The sequence below is a fragment of the Muscardinus avellanarius genome (assembly GCF_963383645.1).
Source record: "Muscardinus avellanarius genome assembly, chromosome: 6".
NCBI lineage: Eukaryota > Metazoa > Chordata > Mammalia > Rodentia > Gliridae > Muscardinus > Muscardinus avellanarius.
Genome location: NC_137791.1, coordinates 133,996,072 through 134,017,214, shown reverse-complemented (window position 1 = coordinate 134,017,214; position 21,143 = coordinate 133,996,072). Strand labels below are relative to the sequence as shown.

The 21,143-nt window shown below is 50.8% G+C and overlaps 1 protein-coding gene across 1 annotated transcript; it reads left to right on the top strand.

The window, feature by feature from the left end:
* Positions 1-1,901: 1,901 nt before the first annotated feature.
* Positions 1,902-14,645, top strand: LYAR (Ly1 antibody reactive; the record flags this gene model as incomplete). The annotated part of the gene is made up of 8 exons (XM_080697278.1): positions 1,902-2,023; positions 2,509-2,623; positions 6,146-6,253; positions 6,360-6,443; positions 10,246-10,669; positions 10,913-10,999; positions 14,023-14,108; positions 14,511-14,645. 8 exons carry the CDS (start codon positions 1,902-1,904, stop codon positions 14,643-14,645), a joined length of 1,161 nt encoding a protein of 386 aa, XP_080553404.1.
* Positions 14,646-21,143: the final 6,498 nt, after the last annotated feature.

The following is a 21,143-nucleotide window of genomic DNA, read 5'->3' as shown; positions in this document are numbered from 1 at the left end:
TGAGTAAGCTCCTTACAGGCTGATCTCATTAGCAAGTGCCGGACACGCTGTTCTCTTTTTATGGTGAGGGTGAAAACCCCGAGAGTGAGTTCCAACTTACTTGCAGTCTGCCCATTATGCCTTAAAATAACTCGAGAAAAGACCAAATGAGGATGGTTGGGAGGTAGTTGTCAGGTGGTCATGTGACCCAATTCTAATCCCCTCCTGAATTGGTGTTTACCTCGGGGGCAGCTGATGTCCAGGGGGATGACATGTTTTGCCGGGATCTTTGGGCTTCATTTTGTCAACGCTACTGACCGGCTTCTTTTAGTCAGTAGTCTGTCTCTAGGCTTTTGATACCTGCCTTCCGCAGCAGGCCGTCCTGTGGGCCCCGTTAATTCTCAAGGCCTGCTGAAGCTTCTCTTCGCTCCTTCTGTCCCTCCATCAGAAGGTGGGTTGGAAAGCCCAAAGCCACGGCTAGGTGAGAAGGGCGCCTTCCTTGAGAGAGCACTCTGTAGTGCGGCGTGCGTGTCTGCCTTCACCACGCTGTCTTGACGCAGGCCTTTCTCGGTGACTAGTCACTGGCTTTCTCTTGTTCTTCGCAGAAGCACACCTCCAGACGGGGATGTGGCTCTTGTTCTAGCGGTGTTCTCCCTGCGAGGCAGAGTGGCCGCTCTTGACCTGTGCGAAGCCCCGTCGGCCCCGTGCAGGGCAGTGTGCTTTGAGGGGCCAGGGTGGGGTCAGCGCCGGAGCCTGTGCCTCCGTCGTTGTTCTCAGTAAGCAGACCGTACCCAGGGTTATCACGTTGGCTAGGTGGCGCTGACCATGCGCCGTTTCTGCTAAGGGCAGGTTACCTGCCCCATAGTTCAGGAGGAGGGTCCAGGACACTCGGGCGGCGCCTGCAGTTTGTGCCTAGAATATAAGGTGAACTGAGGTCCCACAGGGGGAAGACCCCCAAGAGAGCAGCTGGCCTTTGCAAGCGCTGCATGGCAGGCGGCCCGCACCGTCCATTCAAGCCTAACGGACTGGAGCAGCCTGGCTCTCGCTCGGGGGCCTGACCGTGGGAATTGGTGCCACAGGACTCACTGTAAACCTGGGGGGCGGAGCTGCCCGCGCCGAAGGGCTCTAGAGGGAGTTCCTGTCCAAAGAGAACTTGGCTTCCTGGATCCTCACCTCTTCTCTGTAGGAAGGCGGTGCTGTGCTCATCTACGATATAAATCAGCAGCGATCTTTTAGAAGCTAGTGACTGAAAGGTCGTATGAGTCCGGCAAGTTGCCGTGACTTCCGGAGCACTTACTGCCTGCGGGAATTGTTCTTAGCCCTCACTGTCTAAACTTCTCGACTTCACCCTCACTTTGTTCTTGTATTTGGAGACCTGAAATAGTTTGCAGTGTACACCCCAACTTGTATGAATTTCACGTGTGCATTTTATATAAGGGGGGACTTGAAGGCATTGGGAAAGTAAGGTATAGCACGTAACACCCCAGAGCCTTTTATCTCCGTAGCCAAGGTTAAATGCTGGTTCCGTTACTGTGTGTCCTGGAGCAAGTGTATGAACCTCCCTGTGCCTCGTGCCTCACACTACCTCATGTAAGGTTTGCGCTGTGATAGTTCTTCCCCATAGGCTTGTCGTGAGGGCTAAATTACTCCGTGCACATAAAGCTCTTAGAATGACGTGTGGCCCGGGGTGAGCACGCTTGGCAGATGTCACTAGTGACCATCCACCTGCCCGGGTTGCAGGGGTTTACCTAGACAGCTGGCCAGCTTTGAGTCTGTTGTTTTCAAATGAGATTCCGGTTGAATTGTATGAATGGCTGTCTGCAGGACTTTATTGAGAATACAAGTTTCAGCTTCCTTTTCTCCCCGCAGGACAAGAGTTGAAACCTCTCTTGGATAGAGAATACTTAACCATTTGGCTAAAAATGGTATTTTTTACATGCAATGCATGTGGCGAATCAGTGAAGAAAATACAAGTGGAAAAGCACGTGTCTGTGTGCAGAGACTGTGAGTGCCTTTCCTGCATCGACTGCGGCAAAGACTTCTGGTAAGTTGTGCGTGATTCGTGTAGGCCTACGGGAAAGGTCCAGACCAATTTTGGAAGCCCTGGGCCACAGCACAATTTTGAGAGAAGAAACTCAGGGAGGAAACCTAGGCAGTCCTTTGGTTAACACTGGTGTGATTCTTTAAAAGGGTTTTATGAAGCCATTTTCTTCGCGAGGATGCCTTAAAGGAAGACCCTGGGGAGGTGTGGTCGGAGCATCTGATCACAGGTGGCACCGACTCATCCTGGGCCCCAGGCCGCAGTCCAGGGAGAGGTACCAGGGCCAGGCTTTGGCACTGTGGAACGCTTTTAATAGAGCAGGACTGGGATGTGGCCGTGGCTGGAAGAGGTGAACTTATAACCGGAACACCAGCCGAGCGTTGGGGTGCTCGTGCAGCGGACCGACGAGGTCGGTAGGAGCGGCACGCCGGTGTCGGCCAAGCCCCAACCCGGGTGTCACTGACGGTGGGACTCTGATCACTTTGAAGGGGCGATGACTATAAGAACCACGTGAAGTGTCTAAGTGAAGATCAGAAGTACGGCGGTAAGGGCTACGAGGGCAAGACGCACAAAGGTGACGTGAAGCAGCAGGCCTGGATCCAGGTAGGGCCTCCGCGCCCCACGGCCGGCTCCGGTGCTCCTGTCGTGGTGGTGGTGGTGGTGGTGGTGGTGGTGGTGGTGGTGGTGGTGGTGCTAGGATTGGACCCAGGGGCTTCTATCTCCGAGTTACACCCTAGCCCTTTTTTGACTTTTTGTTTTCAAACAAGGACTCTAGGTTGCTGAGCGTCTGGCTCCATGGCCAAGGCTATATTCAAACCTGCCAGCGTCTGTATCCGCCTCCCAAGTGCTAGGATTCCAGGCGCGCACCCCCATGGCCAACTCTTCTTCTTCTTTAGAAGCTGGAATCACTAAAAATGTCATTTTTGCCCAGAAATCCCAGAAACGTTATCTTAGGATGGACCCAAGTTGAACCAAAACATCTTGAAAAATAATGGCTTTCTCTTAATGCAGTTAGGAGGCATTTTGCATTTGATATATGTATTTTATAGATTTTTCTCAAAAATATTTGGGAATTGCCAGGTGTGGTGGCGCATGCTTGTAATCCCAGCATTCGGGAGGCTGAGACCGGAGGATCGCGGTTGGCGGCCAGCCTCAACTACTTAGTGAGGCCCTCTGCTACTCAGTGAGACCCTGTTTCAAAATAAAGAATAAAAAATAGGGCAGGGGGTGTAGCTCAGAGGTCGAATGCCCCTGGGTTCCATCCCCAGACATACAAAAAAAAAAGAAATTGGGAATTGTCGCTAGCTTTCGTTTGGCTACAAAACAAATAGAAACTCTTTAATCTTTCTCTCAGTAATAATACAATTTTTTTTTTGTTCAAACCATGTTAATCTGTCACTCTGTCATCAGAATTGGGCTTTAAAATAGACATTTTTAATGTAAGGAATTTTCTATTTACATAAAATGGGAATATGTGCGGTAGAAATGGCTAAGCTGTGAAATCTGTTTGCGAAGTGAGCCTCCCAGGCTGACATTTGCAGAGTAGGGCGCAGGGCTGTGGATGACGAGGCAGACAGTGCAAAGACAAACAGTGCCCATGTGGAAGTGCTCTGGTTTACAGGAGCCAAATGAGTAGTTGCTCCCAGTGGCGGCGGAGTGCGGCGCGGCTTCCGGCAAGGCGCTTTCTGACGCAGGTGCTCCTCCAGAGCTGTGGTCCGAGGGCTCACGGAGTCTGCCGGGGCTAGCGCGTCCTAGCTGCGCCATGCAGCGGGCCTGGGGCTGTCTGTGATCCGAGGGCCGGGTGGCATCCCTGCTCCCTTTCTGTGGGTCACCTTGAGACAGTGTCCTTGGATAACACACAAAGTCTTGATAGCGTGCAGTCCCTTGTGAGGCTTGCTGAGTGTGCTGCTGGTGTCTCGGGCTTCCCTCTGTACTGTCTTCTTAAGATTGTGTAGTTGTACGTCTACAGTTTGGGCCTTTGATCCATTTTGAGGTAGTTTTTGTAAATAGTGTGAGACAAGAGTCAAATTCCATTTGTTTCCTCTATTCCCAGCACTGTTTGTTGAAGAGACAGTCCTTCCATTGACTGATCTTGACAACACTGTCGAAAATCATTTGGCTGTACATGCAGGGCTCTGTTTCTGTTTCTGGACTCTTGATTCTGTTAGTCTGGCCTTTTTTTTTTATGGTGCTGGAGATTAAACCCAGGGACATTCTACCTCAGAGCTATACTCCTAACCCCATTTTATTTTTTTAATTTTAAAGAGGTTTTCACTAGGTTGCTGAGAGCCTTGCTAAGTTGCTGGGGCTGGCTGCAAACCTGTGGTCCTCCTGTCCCAGCATCCCAAGTACTAGGAGTACAGGCGTGCGCCACCACACATGGCTGCATGTCTGTCTTTAGTCGAGCACTACCTGATTTTATAGGTTTGCAGTTTGTTTGTTTGTTTGTTTTGGTGTTACTGGGAATGGAACCCAGGGGCATTCTACCTTCAAGCTACACCCCCCTAGCCCTATTTTTTTATTCTTTATTTTGAAACAGGCTCACTGAGTTTCAAAGGGCAAATAGAACATTTTATTCTTCTTGATTGAAGATTGCTTTAGGTATTTGGAATCCCTCAGGGTTTCATGTAAATTTTAGGATGGATTCCCTCGAGGGCGGAAATGTGGATAGATGGACAGATGCTGGATCTTGATAGGAATTCCAAAGATTTGGGTAGTATTGACATCTTAATAATAATGAATCTTCTACTCTATGATCTTGGGCTATCTTTCCATTTATTTGTGTTTTTATTTATATATTTTTGTGGCACTAAGAATAAACCCAGGGGAGCCAGGTGTGCTGGCGCACACTTGTAATCCCAGCATTGGGGAGGCTAAGACAGGAGGATTTTGGTTCAAGGACAGCCTCAGCTATTCAGTGAGGCCCTTTGCAACTCAGACCCTGTTTTCAAAATAAAGAATAAGAAAATAGGACTGGAGTGTAGTTTGGAGGTAGAATCCTCCTGGGCTTCATCTCTAGTACTGCAAAATAAAAAGACTGAACCCCCCCCCCCCCAGGGGCCTTTACCACCACTGAGCTACACCCTCAACCCTTTTTATTTTTTTATTTAGAAACAGGATCTATCTAAGTTACCACATTCTGGCCTCAAAAGTACAATCCCCCTGTCTCAGCCTTCCAAGTACTGGAATTACAGGTGTGCACCATCACGCTCAGCTGTCTTTTGAGCTTTTTTTTTTAAATAGTTATATGTCTTACACCTTTTTAGTTATGTTAATAGGTCAATTTTCCTATTCTTTTTATACTGTTGCAAATTAAATTGTTTTCATAATTCCATTTTGAATTGTTGATATGTATAAATGTAACTTGAATTTGGGGGATGGAGTTTTTATCCTTTAGCTGGTTTATTCTTATGGTTCTGTTTGTTGTTTTGTTGTACTGAGGATGGAACCCAGGTGCATTCTACCTCCACACTAAACCCCCAGTCCTATTTTTTAGTCTTTACTTTGAAACAGGGTCTCACAGAGTTGCGGAGGGCCTAAGTAGCCGAGGCTGTCTGTGAACCGCGATCCTCCTGTCTCAGCCTCCCAATGCTGGGATGACAAGCGTGCGCCACCACGCCCGGCTAGTTTTGAAGAGTTTTTCACATTGAACCTGTAGGGTTTTTTTTTTTTTTTACATATAAGATAGTATTTATTTTACATTTATTTCTCCATACAAGCCATCTGTGAACATAGATTACTTTACTTTGTTCTTTTGGATTAGGAAGTCTTCAGTACTCTGGTTAGAACTCCAGTTTTCTGTTAAATAGAAATCAATGTGTCAGTCTGTGTGTGTTTTATTGGGGGTTAAGCACAGGGGCATTCCACTTGTAATAGGCCTTACTAGGTCTTGGTAGGTCTCACTACTTGCTGAGGCTTCCTCAAACCTACGATCCTCCTGCCTCACCCCCCAGTACTGGGATCACAGGCATGTGCCACCACACTCAGGCAAACTATATATTTTAAAGCATAGCCATAAACCCCTCATCTGGGCTTAAGATATGAACCCTTTGGCTATGGAAAGGACTTTTCCTTTGGCTTTTATGAAACTCATGTGTCCATTGTTATTGTCTTCCTTTTTTATAGAAAATCAATGAATTAATAAAGAAACCCAATGTTAGCCCCAAAGTGAGAGAACTGTTACAGCAAATTAGTGCGTTCGACAATGTTCCCAGGAAAAAGGCAAAATTCCAGGTATGGACTTGACTGGCTCCCCGAGTGGGTGGCGGCGCGGCGCCGGGCGCGGCGTGTGTCCCTGTCAGATGGGGTAAGTGGGTCTCTTCCTTTTTGTTCCTTACAGAATTGGATGAAGAACAGTTTAAAGATTCACAGTGAGTCTGTCCTGGAGCAGGTGTGGAATATCTTTTCCGAAGCTTCCAGCAGTGTAAGTTAGATCTGATTTGAGATTTTCCATGTGACGAGTGATGCTGAGGGGGAGGGTGGGTCCAGAGATCGGGGGGGCCTGCGTTTGCAGAGAGCCTCTTTGGATGGACCTTCACTTCTGGGAAAGAACGAGCCAAATGCTCTGCAGAGGAGTGTTGTGCAGAGAAAGCATTGAGTCCCAGCACTTAGAACGGTTGGTTTATAGGTCAGGCCGTGGGTCGTTGGGAAGAACAGGCTTGGTTCAAATCCCCGCTGTGCTGTCTGCCGTGCGTTTGATCCTGGGCACAGTTTTTAACCTCTGAGCCACAGTTTCCTAATCTCAAAAGTGTGGATAGTAATATTTGCTGATTTATTCCATACTTACTGGGGCCTGATCTGTGCCAGCCTTTCAAAAGTAAGTGTGTGTGTGTGTGTGTGTGTCTGAGTCTGAGACAGGAGAGTCACAGATTTGAGGACAGCTTCAAATGTAGCAAGACTCCCAGCAACCTAGAGAGACCCTGTTTCAAAACAAAAAATTAAAAAACAAGCCTGGGAGTATAGCTTAGAGGTAGAATGAGTTCAACCCCCAGTACTACCAAAACCAAAAGAATTGCACCAGGGGAGGTGGCTCTGGGGCCCGGAGAGCCATAAAACAGGATGAACACAGATGGGTGTCCTGCAGCCGGGCAAGCGCTGCGGAAGGCCTTTTCATTAGAGTAGTGTGGTAGACAAGGTGCCCAGCTTTTAGTGGGCGCTCGGGCGTACCTCGCCCTCCTGGAAGAGGGAGAGTCCCATTAAGTCAAGTGAGTGCAGACATCTGACTGACAGACCCCAGGTGTGCAGCGGCCTGGAGGTCGGGTTGATCTCTTTAAGCACATCGTTGGTTACATTGTTAGCTCACAGTTGTTTCCCCATTAACTCTGTTACACTTTGTTCCTCTTTGGAGCTGGCTTCCTATTTGGAAACTTGTATCAATAGCTTCAAAAGCCAGCAGGGTCCTGAGTGGTCTCATTCATGTCAAAGTTTTAAGACTCATTTGCTTAATGTAGAGAAAATCATTTGGGGGGCAAATTGAGATCAAAATAAACCTTTACCTTGGCAATCTATGTAGCATTTGTCCCTTTCAGAGTATGCAAATAGGACCTGTGACCGCTTAGAACTGTTTAATGGGTATTTATATGGAACCTGTTTTGTTGGGGGGTGTTGAACCTAGGGTGTTCTGCCATTGAGCTATACCTCTATCCTGTCGTATTTTTATTTTATTTATTTATTTATGTAGGGGGTACTGAGGACTGAACCCAGGGGCAATCTACCTGCAAGCTACACCCCTGGTCCTATTTTACTTTTTGTTCTGAAACAGGATGTGGCTAAGTTAAAGAGAGTCTCACTACTTGCTGAGGCCATCCTTGAACCTGCAGTTGTTGCCTCAGCCTCCCAAGTACTGGGTTACAGGCATCTCTGCACCCACCTGCATTTTTTATTTGAAACAGGGTCTAGCTAAGCTAGCATGTGCTGCACTCGAACCTGTGATCCTCCTGTCTCAGACTTCCTTTTGTGTGTGTGTGGGTGGTACTGGGGGTGGAACCCAGGGGCTTTTCTACCTCCAAACTGTACTCCCAGACCTTTTTGTTTGTTTGTTTTTGTTTTTTGGTGGTGGTACTAGGGGTGGAACCCAGGGGCTTTCTACCTCCAGACTATACTCCCAGACCTATTTTATATTTTATTTGGGAACAGGGTCTCGCTGAGTTGCTGAGAGCCTCACTAAGTAGCTGAGGCTGGCTTCGAACCTGTGCGATCCTCCTGTCTCAGCCTCCCAACCGCTGGGATTACGAGCATGGCCACCACGCCGAGCTGTCTCAGCCTTCTAAGTACTGGGATTATAGGGCATCACCATACCCAGCTGTAGCATCTTTTTTTTTTTTTTTTTTTTAAGATTGTTTTTATTATTTAACAAAAAATGAAAGATTTTATCAGTTGCAGGGTTTAAAATTTTTTTTCCAGTTTCTCTTTGGAAGTTATGAACACATTTAAATAAAATAATCAGTAGACAGCACCTGACAGACCCTGTGCTCTTGTGGACTCTGGCTGGTTGCAGCCATACCTGTGTTTTGCCCAGCGACGGCCCTGCGCATCCTGGTGCTTGTGGGAAAGCGTGGGAGGGCCCGTGGTCCTGCTCGCCACCCTCAAATGTGTATTCTATAGCTGTGCTAGGCGGGCCTCTCTGTCCTCAGCCAGCGGTACAATCCCTCTCCTCACTCACCCTGGTCCCTGTGGCTGCAGCTGTGGTCAGCCCACAATTCCGCCCTCGCGGAGCTGTGTCCTAGGGGTACAGACAGGAGGGTGTGGGGCAGGCAGGAAGGGAGGCTGCCGTGGGGAGAGTGTGGAGGGAAGTGGGAAGGGGCGGGTTTGCTCCTGTGCTGAGCGGCTGCTAGGTGGGTGAACAGACACCTCCCGCCCAGCGCCAGGCCGCTGGTTTGGGTGTAGAGGTTTGCTCTGCACGGGGAGGCAGGGAGGCTCTGGGGCTCAGTGACTGCGAGCTGCTGGGATGTTGAACATCCCTGGAAGGCCTGTGTGGCTCGGGCCCCAGCAGACTCCTGGGATGGGTGGAGCGTTAGATCCCTGCGGGCATGCCTTGACTAGGGCATGGGAACCCTCCCCTGGTGTGCTGCCCCTGCCCCTGCCGTGACCTCCCCCTCAGCCCTGAGCCATGTGGCTGCTGGATCTTGGGTGGAAACCTGCGGAACCCTGAGCCAAAATAACCCTTTTCTTTTTACAAACCAGGTGCATCTGGGATTTTATTATCGTAGTAGGAAGCTGGTTAATAATACTGGGTAGTAATACCTTACCAGAAAATACTATCAGAACTGCAGGATAGGTAGAAAGTTTCCAGACCCCATTTTCCCTCCACATCTGTTTCTGGATTCTTCTTGGGCTTTGGGCCTTGACAGCTTGATGTTCCTGAACTGCTACTGAGAGCGCTTGGCCAGTCGAGTTCACCTCCTGCTCTCTAGGCATGAGTTGCAGCGCCTGAAGCTGGCCCTCTAGTGAACACACATCTTTATTTAGATCTCCAAGGAAGGGGCCTGCCCGCGCCCTGGGTGCTGAAGAGTGGGCGGGCCTCGCATGCAGAGCAGGAGCTCCCTCCCCCATCAAGATCCCACTCCCTTGACTTCTGTGACTGTAACAAAATGCCCGCGGCTGGGCCTGCTCTCCTGCCAAGCTGCCCTTGAGAGAACTCGCTCAGATGCTCCAGCGTCACCCAGTGTACGTCTCAGTCCCTGAGGGCGATCCTCCTGTGGCAATGACAACAGGAAGGGTTTCTCTGTCTAGACTTGTAATGTTCAGAGCTCTTCCCACTCGTGGGGCTGGTGTGTCGCGCCGTGTGCTAAGCATGTGGCATGTCTGTTCTCCTCGTATCGGTGCATATGTGGGATGATTGCGCAGCCGAGGCGATGGGTCTGAGCAGGTGAGCAGCTGGCCCCAGTCACCTGCGGGTGCTGAGCCGCCCAGCAGAGCCAGGGCTCTGCTCTCACCTAAGCGAAAGGTGGACGTTGAGGGAGAATTACAGTCTGCCCCAGTGCCACGAGGATGCCTTTTCTGCAGTGGAACAGCACCTGGGTGGTGTGGAGAGGGCTGGGCAGGGGCTCTTTCCCGGGTGGTGCTTTGATTGCTGTGGTTTAGCTGCTGGGGGGGCACAGTTATAAAATGGAGAGTGATGAAGCCATCTTCTTGGATGGTTTATTTTGTACATTCATGCAGTGATGAGCATCGTGTTCTCACGGTCAGACATGTTCACGTGCTTCCTCGTTTTTCTTGGTAATTAGGAGCCAGCCGGCAAGGGAGGAGCCGCGCAGCCCCCTGGCCACGTGGCGAAGCCGCGTGCAGAAGCCCCCGCCAAGGCTCCACCCCCCAAAGCCGAACACCCCGCGGGAGAGCAGGCGGAGGCCAAGAAGAACAAGAGGGAGAGGAAGGAGGAACGGCAGAAGAGCAGGAAGAAGGAGAAGAAAGAGCTGAAGCTGGAGAGCCAGCAGGAGAACGCGAGGGGCCCGAAGCCCAGGAAGCGCCAGAGGGCGCTGGAGGCGGGCGGGGAGGGCGCGCCCGCTGCCAACGGTGCGCCGGGCAAGAAGGGCAAGAAGGCCCAGCGCGAGGCCGAGGGGCGAGAGGCCGGCCGCAGTGGGGACCCTGGCCAGGCGGAGCCCGCGGCCGCCTGGGGGAAGACGGAGAAGAGAAAGCGGAGGCACTCGGAAGGTGCGGGCAGCGGGCGCCACTGAGGGAGGGTGGGTGACGCCGCAGACCTCGCGGTGTCAGCCCGGCAGGGAAGAGGGCACCGGCCTTGGTCGGCAGCGCCCTGCCTGTTAGCCCCATTGCAGGATGATGAAAAGCACGTGCGGGCCTGGAGAGTGGAGAGCGGTCTAGCGTGGCTAGCGTGAGGACAGCTCTTCACTGGTAGCAGCTAACGAAACTTTTTTTTTAATCTTTCTAAATACATAGTTGAAGCAGATTCAAAGAAGAAAAAGATGAAGTGCCCAGGACATCCTGAGAATGAAGAGCCAGAAGACGACGAGGCTCCTGCCAAGGGTACCTCTGCCTTGCTTGCCAAGCACTGTCCCATTGAGGTTGGGGAGGGGTCAGCAGAGATGCCCCCCTGGGCTGGACCAGGCCCTTCTGGCAGGGCTGGACCCTCCAGAGGAAGGTCTAAGGACTTGCAGCAAAATTGGTGCGTGAGGATGAGTCTGTATTATTGTGCATGGTCCCTCTGTCTTTAAAAAAGAAGGGAAGGTACTATGGATTGGGAATGCATGTGTGTCAGCCAGCTCCCTTCCATCACACCAAACAGCTGAGTTAGCCGACTTGGAAGGGAAAGCTGGCTTTGGCTCGTTTTGGAGGTGAGGCCGTGGTTGGGCAGCCTGTTGCTTTGGGGCCTGCGGCGTGTCAGCATGGCACAGTCCCACATCGTGGGTCGCTTTGCGGCCAGGAAGCGGGGGGGGGGGGGGGGGCAGGGTCCCGCTCTTCTTCACGAGGCTTCGCACTAGGCACCCGCCTTAAAGATGGCACCACTGCCCAGTGACGTGCGCTGGCGCAGGCCTCCCCCACCTGATGGGAGGGGCCAGGGCAGCAGAGTCTCCTGTGGAATGTTGGATGAGCCCCACGCAGCTCTCTGTTCCCCCTCTCCTATCCTCTCCTCTCCTCTCCTCGGCCTGTCCTGGGGTTCTCTGGAGACACTGTGACCCGGCAGGGTGGCCATCCCCTGCCCACCTTGGGGCCGCTCCTGGTGTCTCCTCCGCAGCTTCTTGTCTGCCACCCTCTGCCACCATGTCTGCTGGTAGCATCCAGCCCATGACCTTCAGGGTTCCTGGTGGTAGGGATTAAACCCATGGGCATTCTACCTCTGAGCTACACCCCTCACCCTCTTTATTTTTTATTTTGAAATAGGGTTTTACTGAATTGCTGAGGCCGGTCCTTTTTTTTTTTTTTTTTTTTTTTGTGTGTGTGTGTGTGTGTGTGTGTGTGTGTGGTACTAAGGGTGGAACCCAGGGCTTTCTACCTCTGGGCTATACTCCCAGACCTATTTTATACTTTATTTGGAAACAGGGTCTCACAAAGTTGCCTGAGAACCTCACTAAGTAAGTAGCTGAGGCTGGCTTTGAACCTGTGCGGTCCTCCTGTCTCCACCTCCCAAGCGCGGGGATCACAGGTGTGCACCCCCACGCCCGGTTCGAGGTTCCTCTGCGGTGCATCTTGTACACAAAGCTGCTCCTGCTTCTTGGGGCCTGAAGCTTCCCCTCCTGTCAGGAAGTGGCAGGTCCTGGTTGCTGTGTGGTTTGCCCAGCCATCCTGCCAGTTAGGACCGGGGCCCCAGGACTCAGGTGACATGGTGGGTTTGTCAGTGGGCTCCAGTAGCTGCCAAGGGGGGTTAGGTCTCCCAGCTTGAAACCCCTCTCCCAACTTTGTAGACAGTAGGCTTTTTAACAGTTAAGTTGTCAGGCTGGGAACGTAGCTCAGTGAGAGAGTGCTTGCCTAACATTCTTGAGGCCCTGGGTTCAATCCCTAGTACCTCCAAAATAGAGATCTTCAGGTGGTTATAGATTCGCGTGTGGTTGTAAGGAATCGTTTGGACCTGCGTGTCCCTATGCTCCATGTATACTTGGCCTCCTTCCCCCCAGGGTGACTGCCTCAGAACTGGAGCGCCTCAGCCCAGTGTCGGCTCCGGTGCAGGCAAGAGGCAGAGCACGCCCACGCCCACCTCCCCGGCCACACACGCTCCGCCTCTGGCGGTCACTGCCCCGTCTCCAGCTCTGTGACTTACATTGGTACATGAGTGGCGGCGTTTAATGCATGACAACTCCGGGTTCCTCGTATCAGTAATCCCACCCTGGGTATTGCTACGCAGTATTCCACAGAACAAAGGCACCATAGTATCTTTCCCATCACCTTGTGAAGAATATCTGAGTGGTTCCAGTTGCTGGTTATTAGGAACAAAGCTGGGTAAACATCAACATACAGGTCTTTGTGTGAACAAAAGTCCACAAATGCCGTGTGTGTCATCTGGTGGTAGCTTGTTTACTTTTAAATAAATCGCCATGGCTGGGGATGTGGCTCGCTGGTAGAGCACTTGTCTAGCATGTGTGAGTCTCTGAGTCCCAGCCCTACTAATGCTGCAAAAAGAAAGAAGGAAGGGAGGAAGGAGAGAAAGAGCCACACTTTTCAAAAGTAGCATGCTATTTTATGTTTGTGTTTTGCCAGGCAGCCCCTTTCCTGGTCCCCTGCCAAGGCAGAGCAGACCACTGCGGGTGCATCTGGGTTGCGCCTGTTGACGCCCAAGTTGCCGGCTTCTTCAGATCCCCCTTTGGACTGTTCAAATGCAACGCAAAGGGGGCTCGCTGCCCTGTGCCCCGCCGCCTCCACTGGTCTTCATGTGCTGTGCCTTTGGTTTCGCACCCTCAGCCATGATTAGCAGGACTGGGGAAAGCGCGTCAGCCCCACCTTCCGAAGCCCGGTCCCCACAGGCGTATTCTCAGCACAGTGCTTGGTGACCGTCTTCTCGCACGGAGGCCGAGCTGCTCTAGCTCGTGTCTTCCTCGCTGCACTCAGGCAGCCCCACGATCCTCGTGGCTGCTGGGTCAAGCTGTGTTGGGCCCATGACTCACGAGTTACCTTTCTAGTGAACACCGTAGCGCACACCTGTCATCCCAGCGGCTCAGGAAGCTGACACAGGTGGATTGCAAGTTCAAAGCCTGCCTGGGCAACTTGAGACCTTGTCTCAAAATGAAGGCGTGAGGATGTAGCTCAGCGGTAGAGCACTTGCCTAGCATACATGAGGACCTGAGTTCAATCCCCAGTACTACCAAAAGAGTTGACCTTTCCCAGGGCTCTGCCCTGGTACCGCTGCTGCCTCCTTAACCTTGCTGTGAGATTCTTCTAAGGGGCGTTAGCGCTTCAAGGCCCCTGGGGATGGACAGACAAAGGGGCCCTCACTGGGAGTTTGGCCTCCTCTTCATGGGAAGGTTAGGTCATCTCATGGAAGCAAACGTGTGCAGAACTGTTTCTTTGTCCTGCTAATACAACACAGCAAAATGTCTCACATATTCTTTATATTGTAGGTAAATTCAACTGGAAAGGAACTATTAAAGCAGTTCTGAAGCAGGCCCCAGACAATGAAATATCGGTCAAAAAGCTAAGGAAAAAGGTACGAAGAACCCAGGCAGGGGGCTGCTGGGGAGGATTTGTTGTAATACACACATAGGCGTTTTGAACCTTAAACACTGGAAGACAACATTCCTGGGGGCCGGGCAGAAATGCAGCCAGACCTCACACGGCTGCAGCCAGGCAGGGCCCGGATGCAGGCTGACCTGTAAGACCGTTTGAAGAGAGAGCTGCTTACTTCGTTTTTAGCACGCTTGAATTGATGGTTGTGGGTGTTTTGCTCTTTTCGTGTCTTGTCTTTGCGTCTGTGTCGACACCCTGGCAGCTGTGTGCACATTTGTGGCCAGCAGCTGGGCTTTGCACGGAGAGCACCTGTGCAGTCCGCTCAGCGAGCTCTTCGGTCGTTTCCAGGACACGCACGCACTGACTTGTCTTCTTTGCTAAGGTTTTAGCTCAGTACTACACGATGACGAAGGACCGCCGCAGATCCGAGGAGGAGCTCCTGGTCATCTTCAACAAGAAGATCAGCAAGAACCCGACCTTGAAGTTACTAAAGGACAAAGTCAAGCTGCTGCCGTGAGCGCCACGCCTTTAGAAAGTGATTCGCCGTCCACCTCCTTTCCCTGTTGTGTGTACAATGTGTAATGAGTTGTAACAACTTCAGTTTTGTTTTCTGAGGCTGTATTTTTAAGTTAAGGGAAAATATATTTTTGTTAGAACTTTTATGAAAAAATAAAATATATTCTTGTCCAAAATTCTTAATCTTTTGGTGGCAGAACTTATTGTACCTTAAAAAATACTTTTGTGTGGAAACGTTTTTAAGCTGTAGTGCAGTAACTAGTCAAAGCATAATTCCTCCGCTGTTCAGACTCACCACAGTGTTTCTGTCGGGTTCCCGAGGGGTGTGTTTGACTCTTGTATTGTTAAAACATCCCTGCGCTGCGGTCCGCGAATCAGGCATGGTTGTGACGGTGGTTCTGCATGCAGCGATTCGCGTTTAGGAGGGAGTGGCGGCTGGGCTTCTCCAGCGCCGGGCCGGGCTCACCGAGGCCCAGCTCCCTCGGTCCGTCAACCACCGCGTCGGCGACTGTGCGGGAGCCAGGAGCACAGGGACTTGGCTGCGCAGTGCTTGGTGGGGTCGAGATGCTTGCAGAATGGGCGTTCTCTGTCCTGCGCGTCTCTGCTGCGCGAGGCCTGCGTGCTGCCTCTTGGGGGCTGGGTGGTTGTGCTCATAAGTCCCGTTGCAGCTGGTGCTTCTGATAAGAATTGCCCATAATACTCCAGTACCCATAGGTGGGAGCACGACTGGGTTGTGGACCGGGTACTGGGGGGGCAACAGCAGAGAGACAGGGGCCTGACTCCCTTGGAGCCCTGAGCCGGGCAGCGGCGTCAAGTCCTGACTTCATCCCTTACTGGCCAGCCGTGTAGAACCTCACTTTCCTCTGGACAGGGGGCATGTGGAGGTTCCCCCTGGGTTGGGAGAGACAGCCAATAGAGCTCACAGCACCTAACTTAAACCCATCGGTGCTGGCTGCCACGCTGTTCTCAGGAGCCGTGGCTGGGCCTTGGGAACCTTCGGACATTCTGGAAAGCAACGGGGAGGTGGGAGAGTGAGGGTTGGCCCATCCCTCGCTGGGGACAGCTGACGGCCGAGGCCAGCCCAGGATGTCCCAAACCCCAGTGTCCCAGGGCAGAAGTGTGCCCAGCAGAGGGACCGAGCCGGCGGTGACACGGTGTGCAGGTGCCATGGTATTTCCTAGCGTGTGTTGATTGTGTTTTCTGTCAAAACTGTCAGTTTCAGTGCGATGTCGTTAAGGCAAAGGTTGGCAAACGTGACAAAATTAAAGCGTGTACTCGATACTGTGTGGAGTCCTCATTTCTGCCGGCAGCTGCCGTCACCCTGGCTCGAAGGCGTGGGGGCTTCTGGGCAGAGCTTGGGCTGGAACCTGCAAAGAGGAAGAAACTGGATGTGACGTGACAGCCCACGCTGTGGTGGGTCATCGTTGGGCACTGCGCTTGGTGACGGGAAGGGCTGAGCCTGCGCTTGTTCTGGGGGATGGCACCCAGGCTGGGCCACGGGCCACTCCCAAGGACTTCGCAACTGAGACCACCTTTCACTCTGGCAGTTGCCCGCCTCACTTGGAGAGTGTGTGTGTGTGTGTGTGTAACTAGGGATGGACCCAGGGACATTCTATCTCTGAGCTACACCCCCAGCCCTATTTTATTTATTTACTTATTTTTGCAGTACTGTAGATGAAACCCAGAGTCATTCTACCTCTGATCAAAACCCGAAGCCCCAATTTTTTATTCTTTATTTTGAAACTTGGTCTCACTGAGTTGCAAAGGGCCTCACTAAGTAGCTGAGGCTGGCCGCAAATGTGGTCCTCCTGTTTCAGCCTCCCAAATGCTAGGATTACAAGCGTGCGCTCCCACGCCCGGCTCTGACTTGGACTTTTTTTTGGGGGGGGGGGTCTGGGGATGGAACCCAGAGGCATTTGACCTCCGAGTTACACCCCCTGCCCGATTTTTTATTCTTTATTTTTTGAACATGTAGGGACATTTTCTTGTCATTATTCCCTCGACAGCACAGTGTAACAGCTATCTACAGAGCCTTTACACTGTATTAAATATTATAACTTACTGAAGATATAAAGTCGCCGGGCGTGGTGGCGCACGCTTGTAATCCCAGCATTCGGGAGGCTGAGACCTGGAGGATCGCGGTTCGCGGACAGCCTCAGCTACTTAGTGAGGCCCTCTGCAACTCAGTGAGACTCGGTTTCAAAATAAAGAATAAAAAATAGGGCTGGGGGTGTAGCTCGGAGGTCAAATGCCTCTGGGTTCCATCCCCAGACCCACACACACACACAAAAATTATAACTCCTTGTGGAAGGAAACTGCGCATCCATTCCTGGCCCTGCCTAAGATAAAAGACGCGTGTTCTATTTCCTAGTGACTGGTTACCGGGTCTCACCATATGTTCAGCCTTTAGCCCTTCCTTCTTCCCATCAAATGGTCAAGAAATGACTAAAACAGGCCTTTGAAATGTGTCTACTCGCTGAGCCAAGGAGAGCGTATTATATTTCCCAGTTGCTAGAAAGTGTTACTTTATAGTGATTCCTAAATTACAGGCGAGCAGGAGCTTGCTTGTTGTAGCGGACCCTTGTTCTTGTTCCAGTGAAGTGGGTTTGGCAGAAGCCCTGGTACACTGAGAACACTCAGGGCTTTCAGAGGGAGTCGCCGGCCACAAGCGTGTGCTGGGGCTTCACAGAGACCCTGTTGTCCCCTGTGCACCGGGCTTTGCTTTCTCCCCAGAAACATATGTTTATCCTGAGGCCCTGGGTCCCTGTGGGGAAGCCCTCTTGTCACTGAAACCATTCTCCTTGTCTAATGGAGCCATTCCTGAGTGCTCACGCTGGCTCGGCTCTGTGCCAAGCACTTGGCTATACAGATCTTGGGAAGGGGGAGACGGGCATCAGGTCCAACCCAGGGAAAAGCACTGTTGTTTGTTAGTGCGGACATGGAGGGACTGGCCCATTCTGGCGGGCCGGGATGTGCTCATCTATTCCAGCCCAAGGATTGATTCTTGAAACAGGTGGCTCTTCATTATCTCCTTGGTGGATGAGGGCACCTCTCTCCTATGCTGCCATTTCATCTGTTCCTGCCCGCGTGGGAGGTGCTGTGGCCTAATGGGACTGAGTACCAGCTTAGACTTGAGGCTACAGGGGCTTTGTAACTCCCCAGCCGACAGCCCCTGTTGAACAGGTTGATTAGCTTCTCTGAACTCAGGGGGGTTTACTTCTTATACTGAATCCCCAGGGAAGTTAGAATTAGATTAAAACATGGTACACAAGCCAGGCATGGTAGCACATACCTGCAATCCCATTGCTTGGAAGGCTGAGACAGGAGGTTACAGGTTCGAGGCCAGCCTTAGCAACCGAGCAAGACCCTATTTCAGAATAAAAAAATGAAAAGACAGGTGGTGTCGCTCAGAAGTAGAACACCCTGGGATTCAATCCCCAGTACCAAGCAAAGTAAACCAAACAAACAAACAAACAAACAAAAAAAAAGATACACAGAGTTTCTGGCATATACTAAGTATCTGGAAAAATCTAATATGTGAGCCCACAGTCTGTGCAGCGTCTCCATGGGCCGAGGCCCTGACCACTTGCTTCCTTCTGCATGAAGCTCTCCAGATGACCAGGCTATGGCAGGAACTATGTGGCCAAGCCATGCAGCACGGAAATGAAGAGGGCTTCCCCACAGGGACCCAGGGCCTCAGGATAAACATATGTTTCTGGGGAGACATTTAAATGAAAAACCCCGCTGCAATTTTAAAGTGCCATCTTAAAACTTGACATTCCATGGGTAACCACTTTTCAAGACAAAGCCGCCCCTGCAGGTGCCAACCATATCCGTATGAGTTCATATTTTAATGTAAACCTGTCAAAGTATGATGCAATATTGAAACATATGAACACTCCTAGGAGCAACGCACACCTCCATGAGTTTTGCCAAGTGTGCATAGCTGTGTTGCAAAGAACCAGGCCAGCCCAAGGGTGCCCACAGCCTCACTTTTACCCGCTTGGGTGGGTTTTGCCTGGTTTTGAGCTTGTAAATGGAATCACATGGCCAGTTCCCATTTGTGTCTGGCCTCTTAAACTCAGCATCCCATGAGATCAACCCACATGGCTCTGTAGCAGAAGCTAGCCTTCCTTCCCTTCCCGGTCCTTTCTTTCTTTCTGTACTGGTGATTGAACCCAGTGGCATTCTACCACTGAGCTATATAACCCCAATCCTTTTTATTTTTTATTTTTATTTTGAGAGAGGGTCTCACTCAGTTGCCCAGGATGGCCTCAAAATTGTGGTCCTTCTGCCTAGCCTCCTGAATAGCTGGGATTACAGGCATGTGCCATTGAACTCAGCTTCATGCGCTTTCTCTCTCTGTCCTCTCTCTCTCTCTCTCTCTCTCTCTCTCTCTCTCTCTCTCTCTCTCTCTCTCTCTCTCTCTCTCTCTCTCTCTCTCTCTCTCTCTCTCTGAAGCACTGTACCTCTGAGCTACACCCACAGCCCTTTTTCTTTAACTTGTTTAGAAACAGGGTCTTCCTAGTTTGCCGAGAGTCTTGCAAAATTGCTGATACTGAGCCAGGCATGGTGGTGCACACTTGTAATCCCAGTACTTGGGAGGCTGAAATAGGAGGATTGCATTTCACGGCCAGCCTCAGCTACTTAGGTAAGGCCCTTTGCAACTCAGTGAGACCCTGTTTCAAAATAAAGAATAAAAAAAAAATAGGGCTGGGGGTGTAGCTTGGAGGTAGAATGCCCCTGGGTTCCATTCCCAGTTCCAAATTATATATCTCAGTACCAAATATATATTTGGTGTGTGTGTGTGTGTGTGTGTATATATATATATATATATATATATATATATATATATATATATATATATATATATATATCTGAGACTGTTCTCGAACCTGTGATTCTCCAGCCTCAGCCTCTTGAGTGCTGGGATTATAGGCGTGCACCACCCCGGCTGGCTCCCTGTTCTTTGCACTACGGCATAGCACCTTGCTGTGATGAAGTGCTCAGCTGTCTCCACGGCAGGAATTTCTAGCGAAATCGACATCTGCAGACCTCTGGAGCACGCATGCTCACCGCTGCTGTGTATACGCCCAGAGGTGGCCTTGCTATGCTGCAGGGCACACTTGCAGCCTTAGGGAAGAGGGCGGATGCTGGCCAGTGCTTTTCCCCAGTTCATCCCACCACCCCACATATCAGGGTGGGATTTCCCTCCTAAACGTAATCTTTCTCAAGCTTCCATCTCTGTGTCTGCACCCTCAAAACGGCTCTGTTATTCAGCACTGCCAAGTGGAACCTCAGAGGGGGAGTTACCATCAGAATACAAAACTCATGTTCGAAGGGCAGATTTTAGTCAGGCGTGATGTTAAAAATGAGACAGAAGAATCCAGGCGTGGTGGTGCACGCTTGTAATTCCAGTCCTTGGGAGGCTGAGACAGGAGGATCGCAGGTTCGAAGCCAGCCTTGACAACTCAGCAAGGCCCTTCACAACTTAGTGAGACCCTGTTTCCAAATAAGAAATAAAATCGGGCTGGAGGTTTAGTTCAGAGGTAGAATGACTCTGGGTTCAATCCCCAGTGCCACAAAAATGAATGAAAGAAAGAAAGAAAAACAAAGAAAGAAAGAGAGAGAAAGGAAGGAAGGAAGGAAGGAAGGAAGGAAGGAAGGAAGGAAGGAGAAACAAGAGAGAAAGAAAAAGAAAAGGAAAGAAAGAAGGAAGGAAAGAAAGAAAGAAAGAATCACAAAAGCAGCTCCCTGGCTTGGAGAACGGCATCTCGGCCACCCCACCTCTGCCCTGCTCACGTGTAAAGAAACGTAAGCTCCAGCTCAGCACTCAGTGTTTCGATTCAGTCATGTGGAGTCGGACCTTGCTTTCATCCGTCTGTCTTGGTTACAAAACAGGGAGAATTTCTGAAGAGAAAGTGTGTGCATTGGGAAAATAGAGCTCCTTTTGTTCCCTTTTGCATGCAAATGGCACTTTGGCTTTTTTTTCTGTTAAGGGATCCAGACAAGCTTTAATTTATTCCTTTTGATAGGAGTGATTAAATTGCCCTTTGGTAGCTTACATTGTAATTGCTGAGTAAATACATATGTTGGTGGGAGTTTAAAGGTCAGACTTTGCTCTGGAGGTCAGGACTTGGCCGAGCCACAGAGCAGCTATTGTGAGTGCCTGAGCCCCCGCCCCGCGCTCCTCCCTTCCTGCTGACCCCAGGCCAACTCCTGTCTCAGCCACACTGTAGACCATATATTAGATTTCTCCATCATAGATCAAAGGGAGGTAAAGATCCAGTCCTGCTGGGTAGTTTCTAACAGTATTTCTCTGGGGACTGGGCATCAAGTTTGAATCAGGAGACTAATAGTAATGTCATGGGATACCCCACTCGGCTGATTTTATGCTGAACAGAGAGGTATTATACAGCTCAGCTTGAATCGGCGCTCTCTCTCTCTCTCTCTCTCTCTCTCTCTCTCTCTCTCTCTCTCTCTCTCCTCTCAGAAAAAA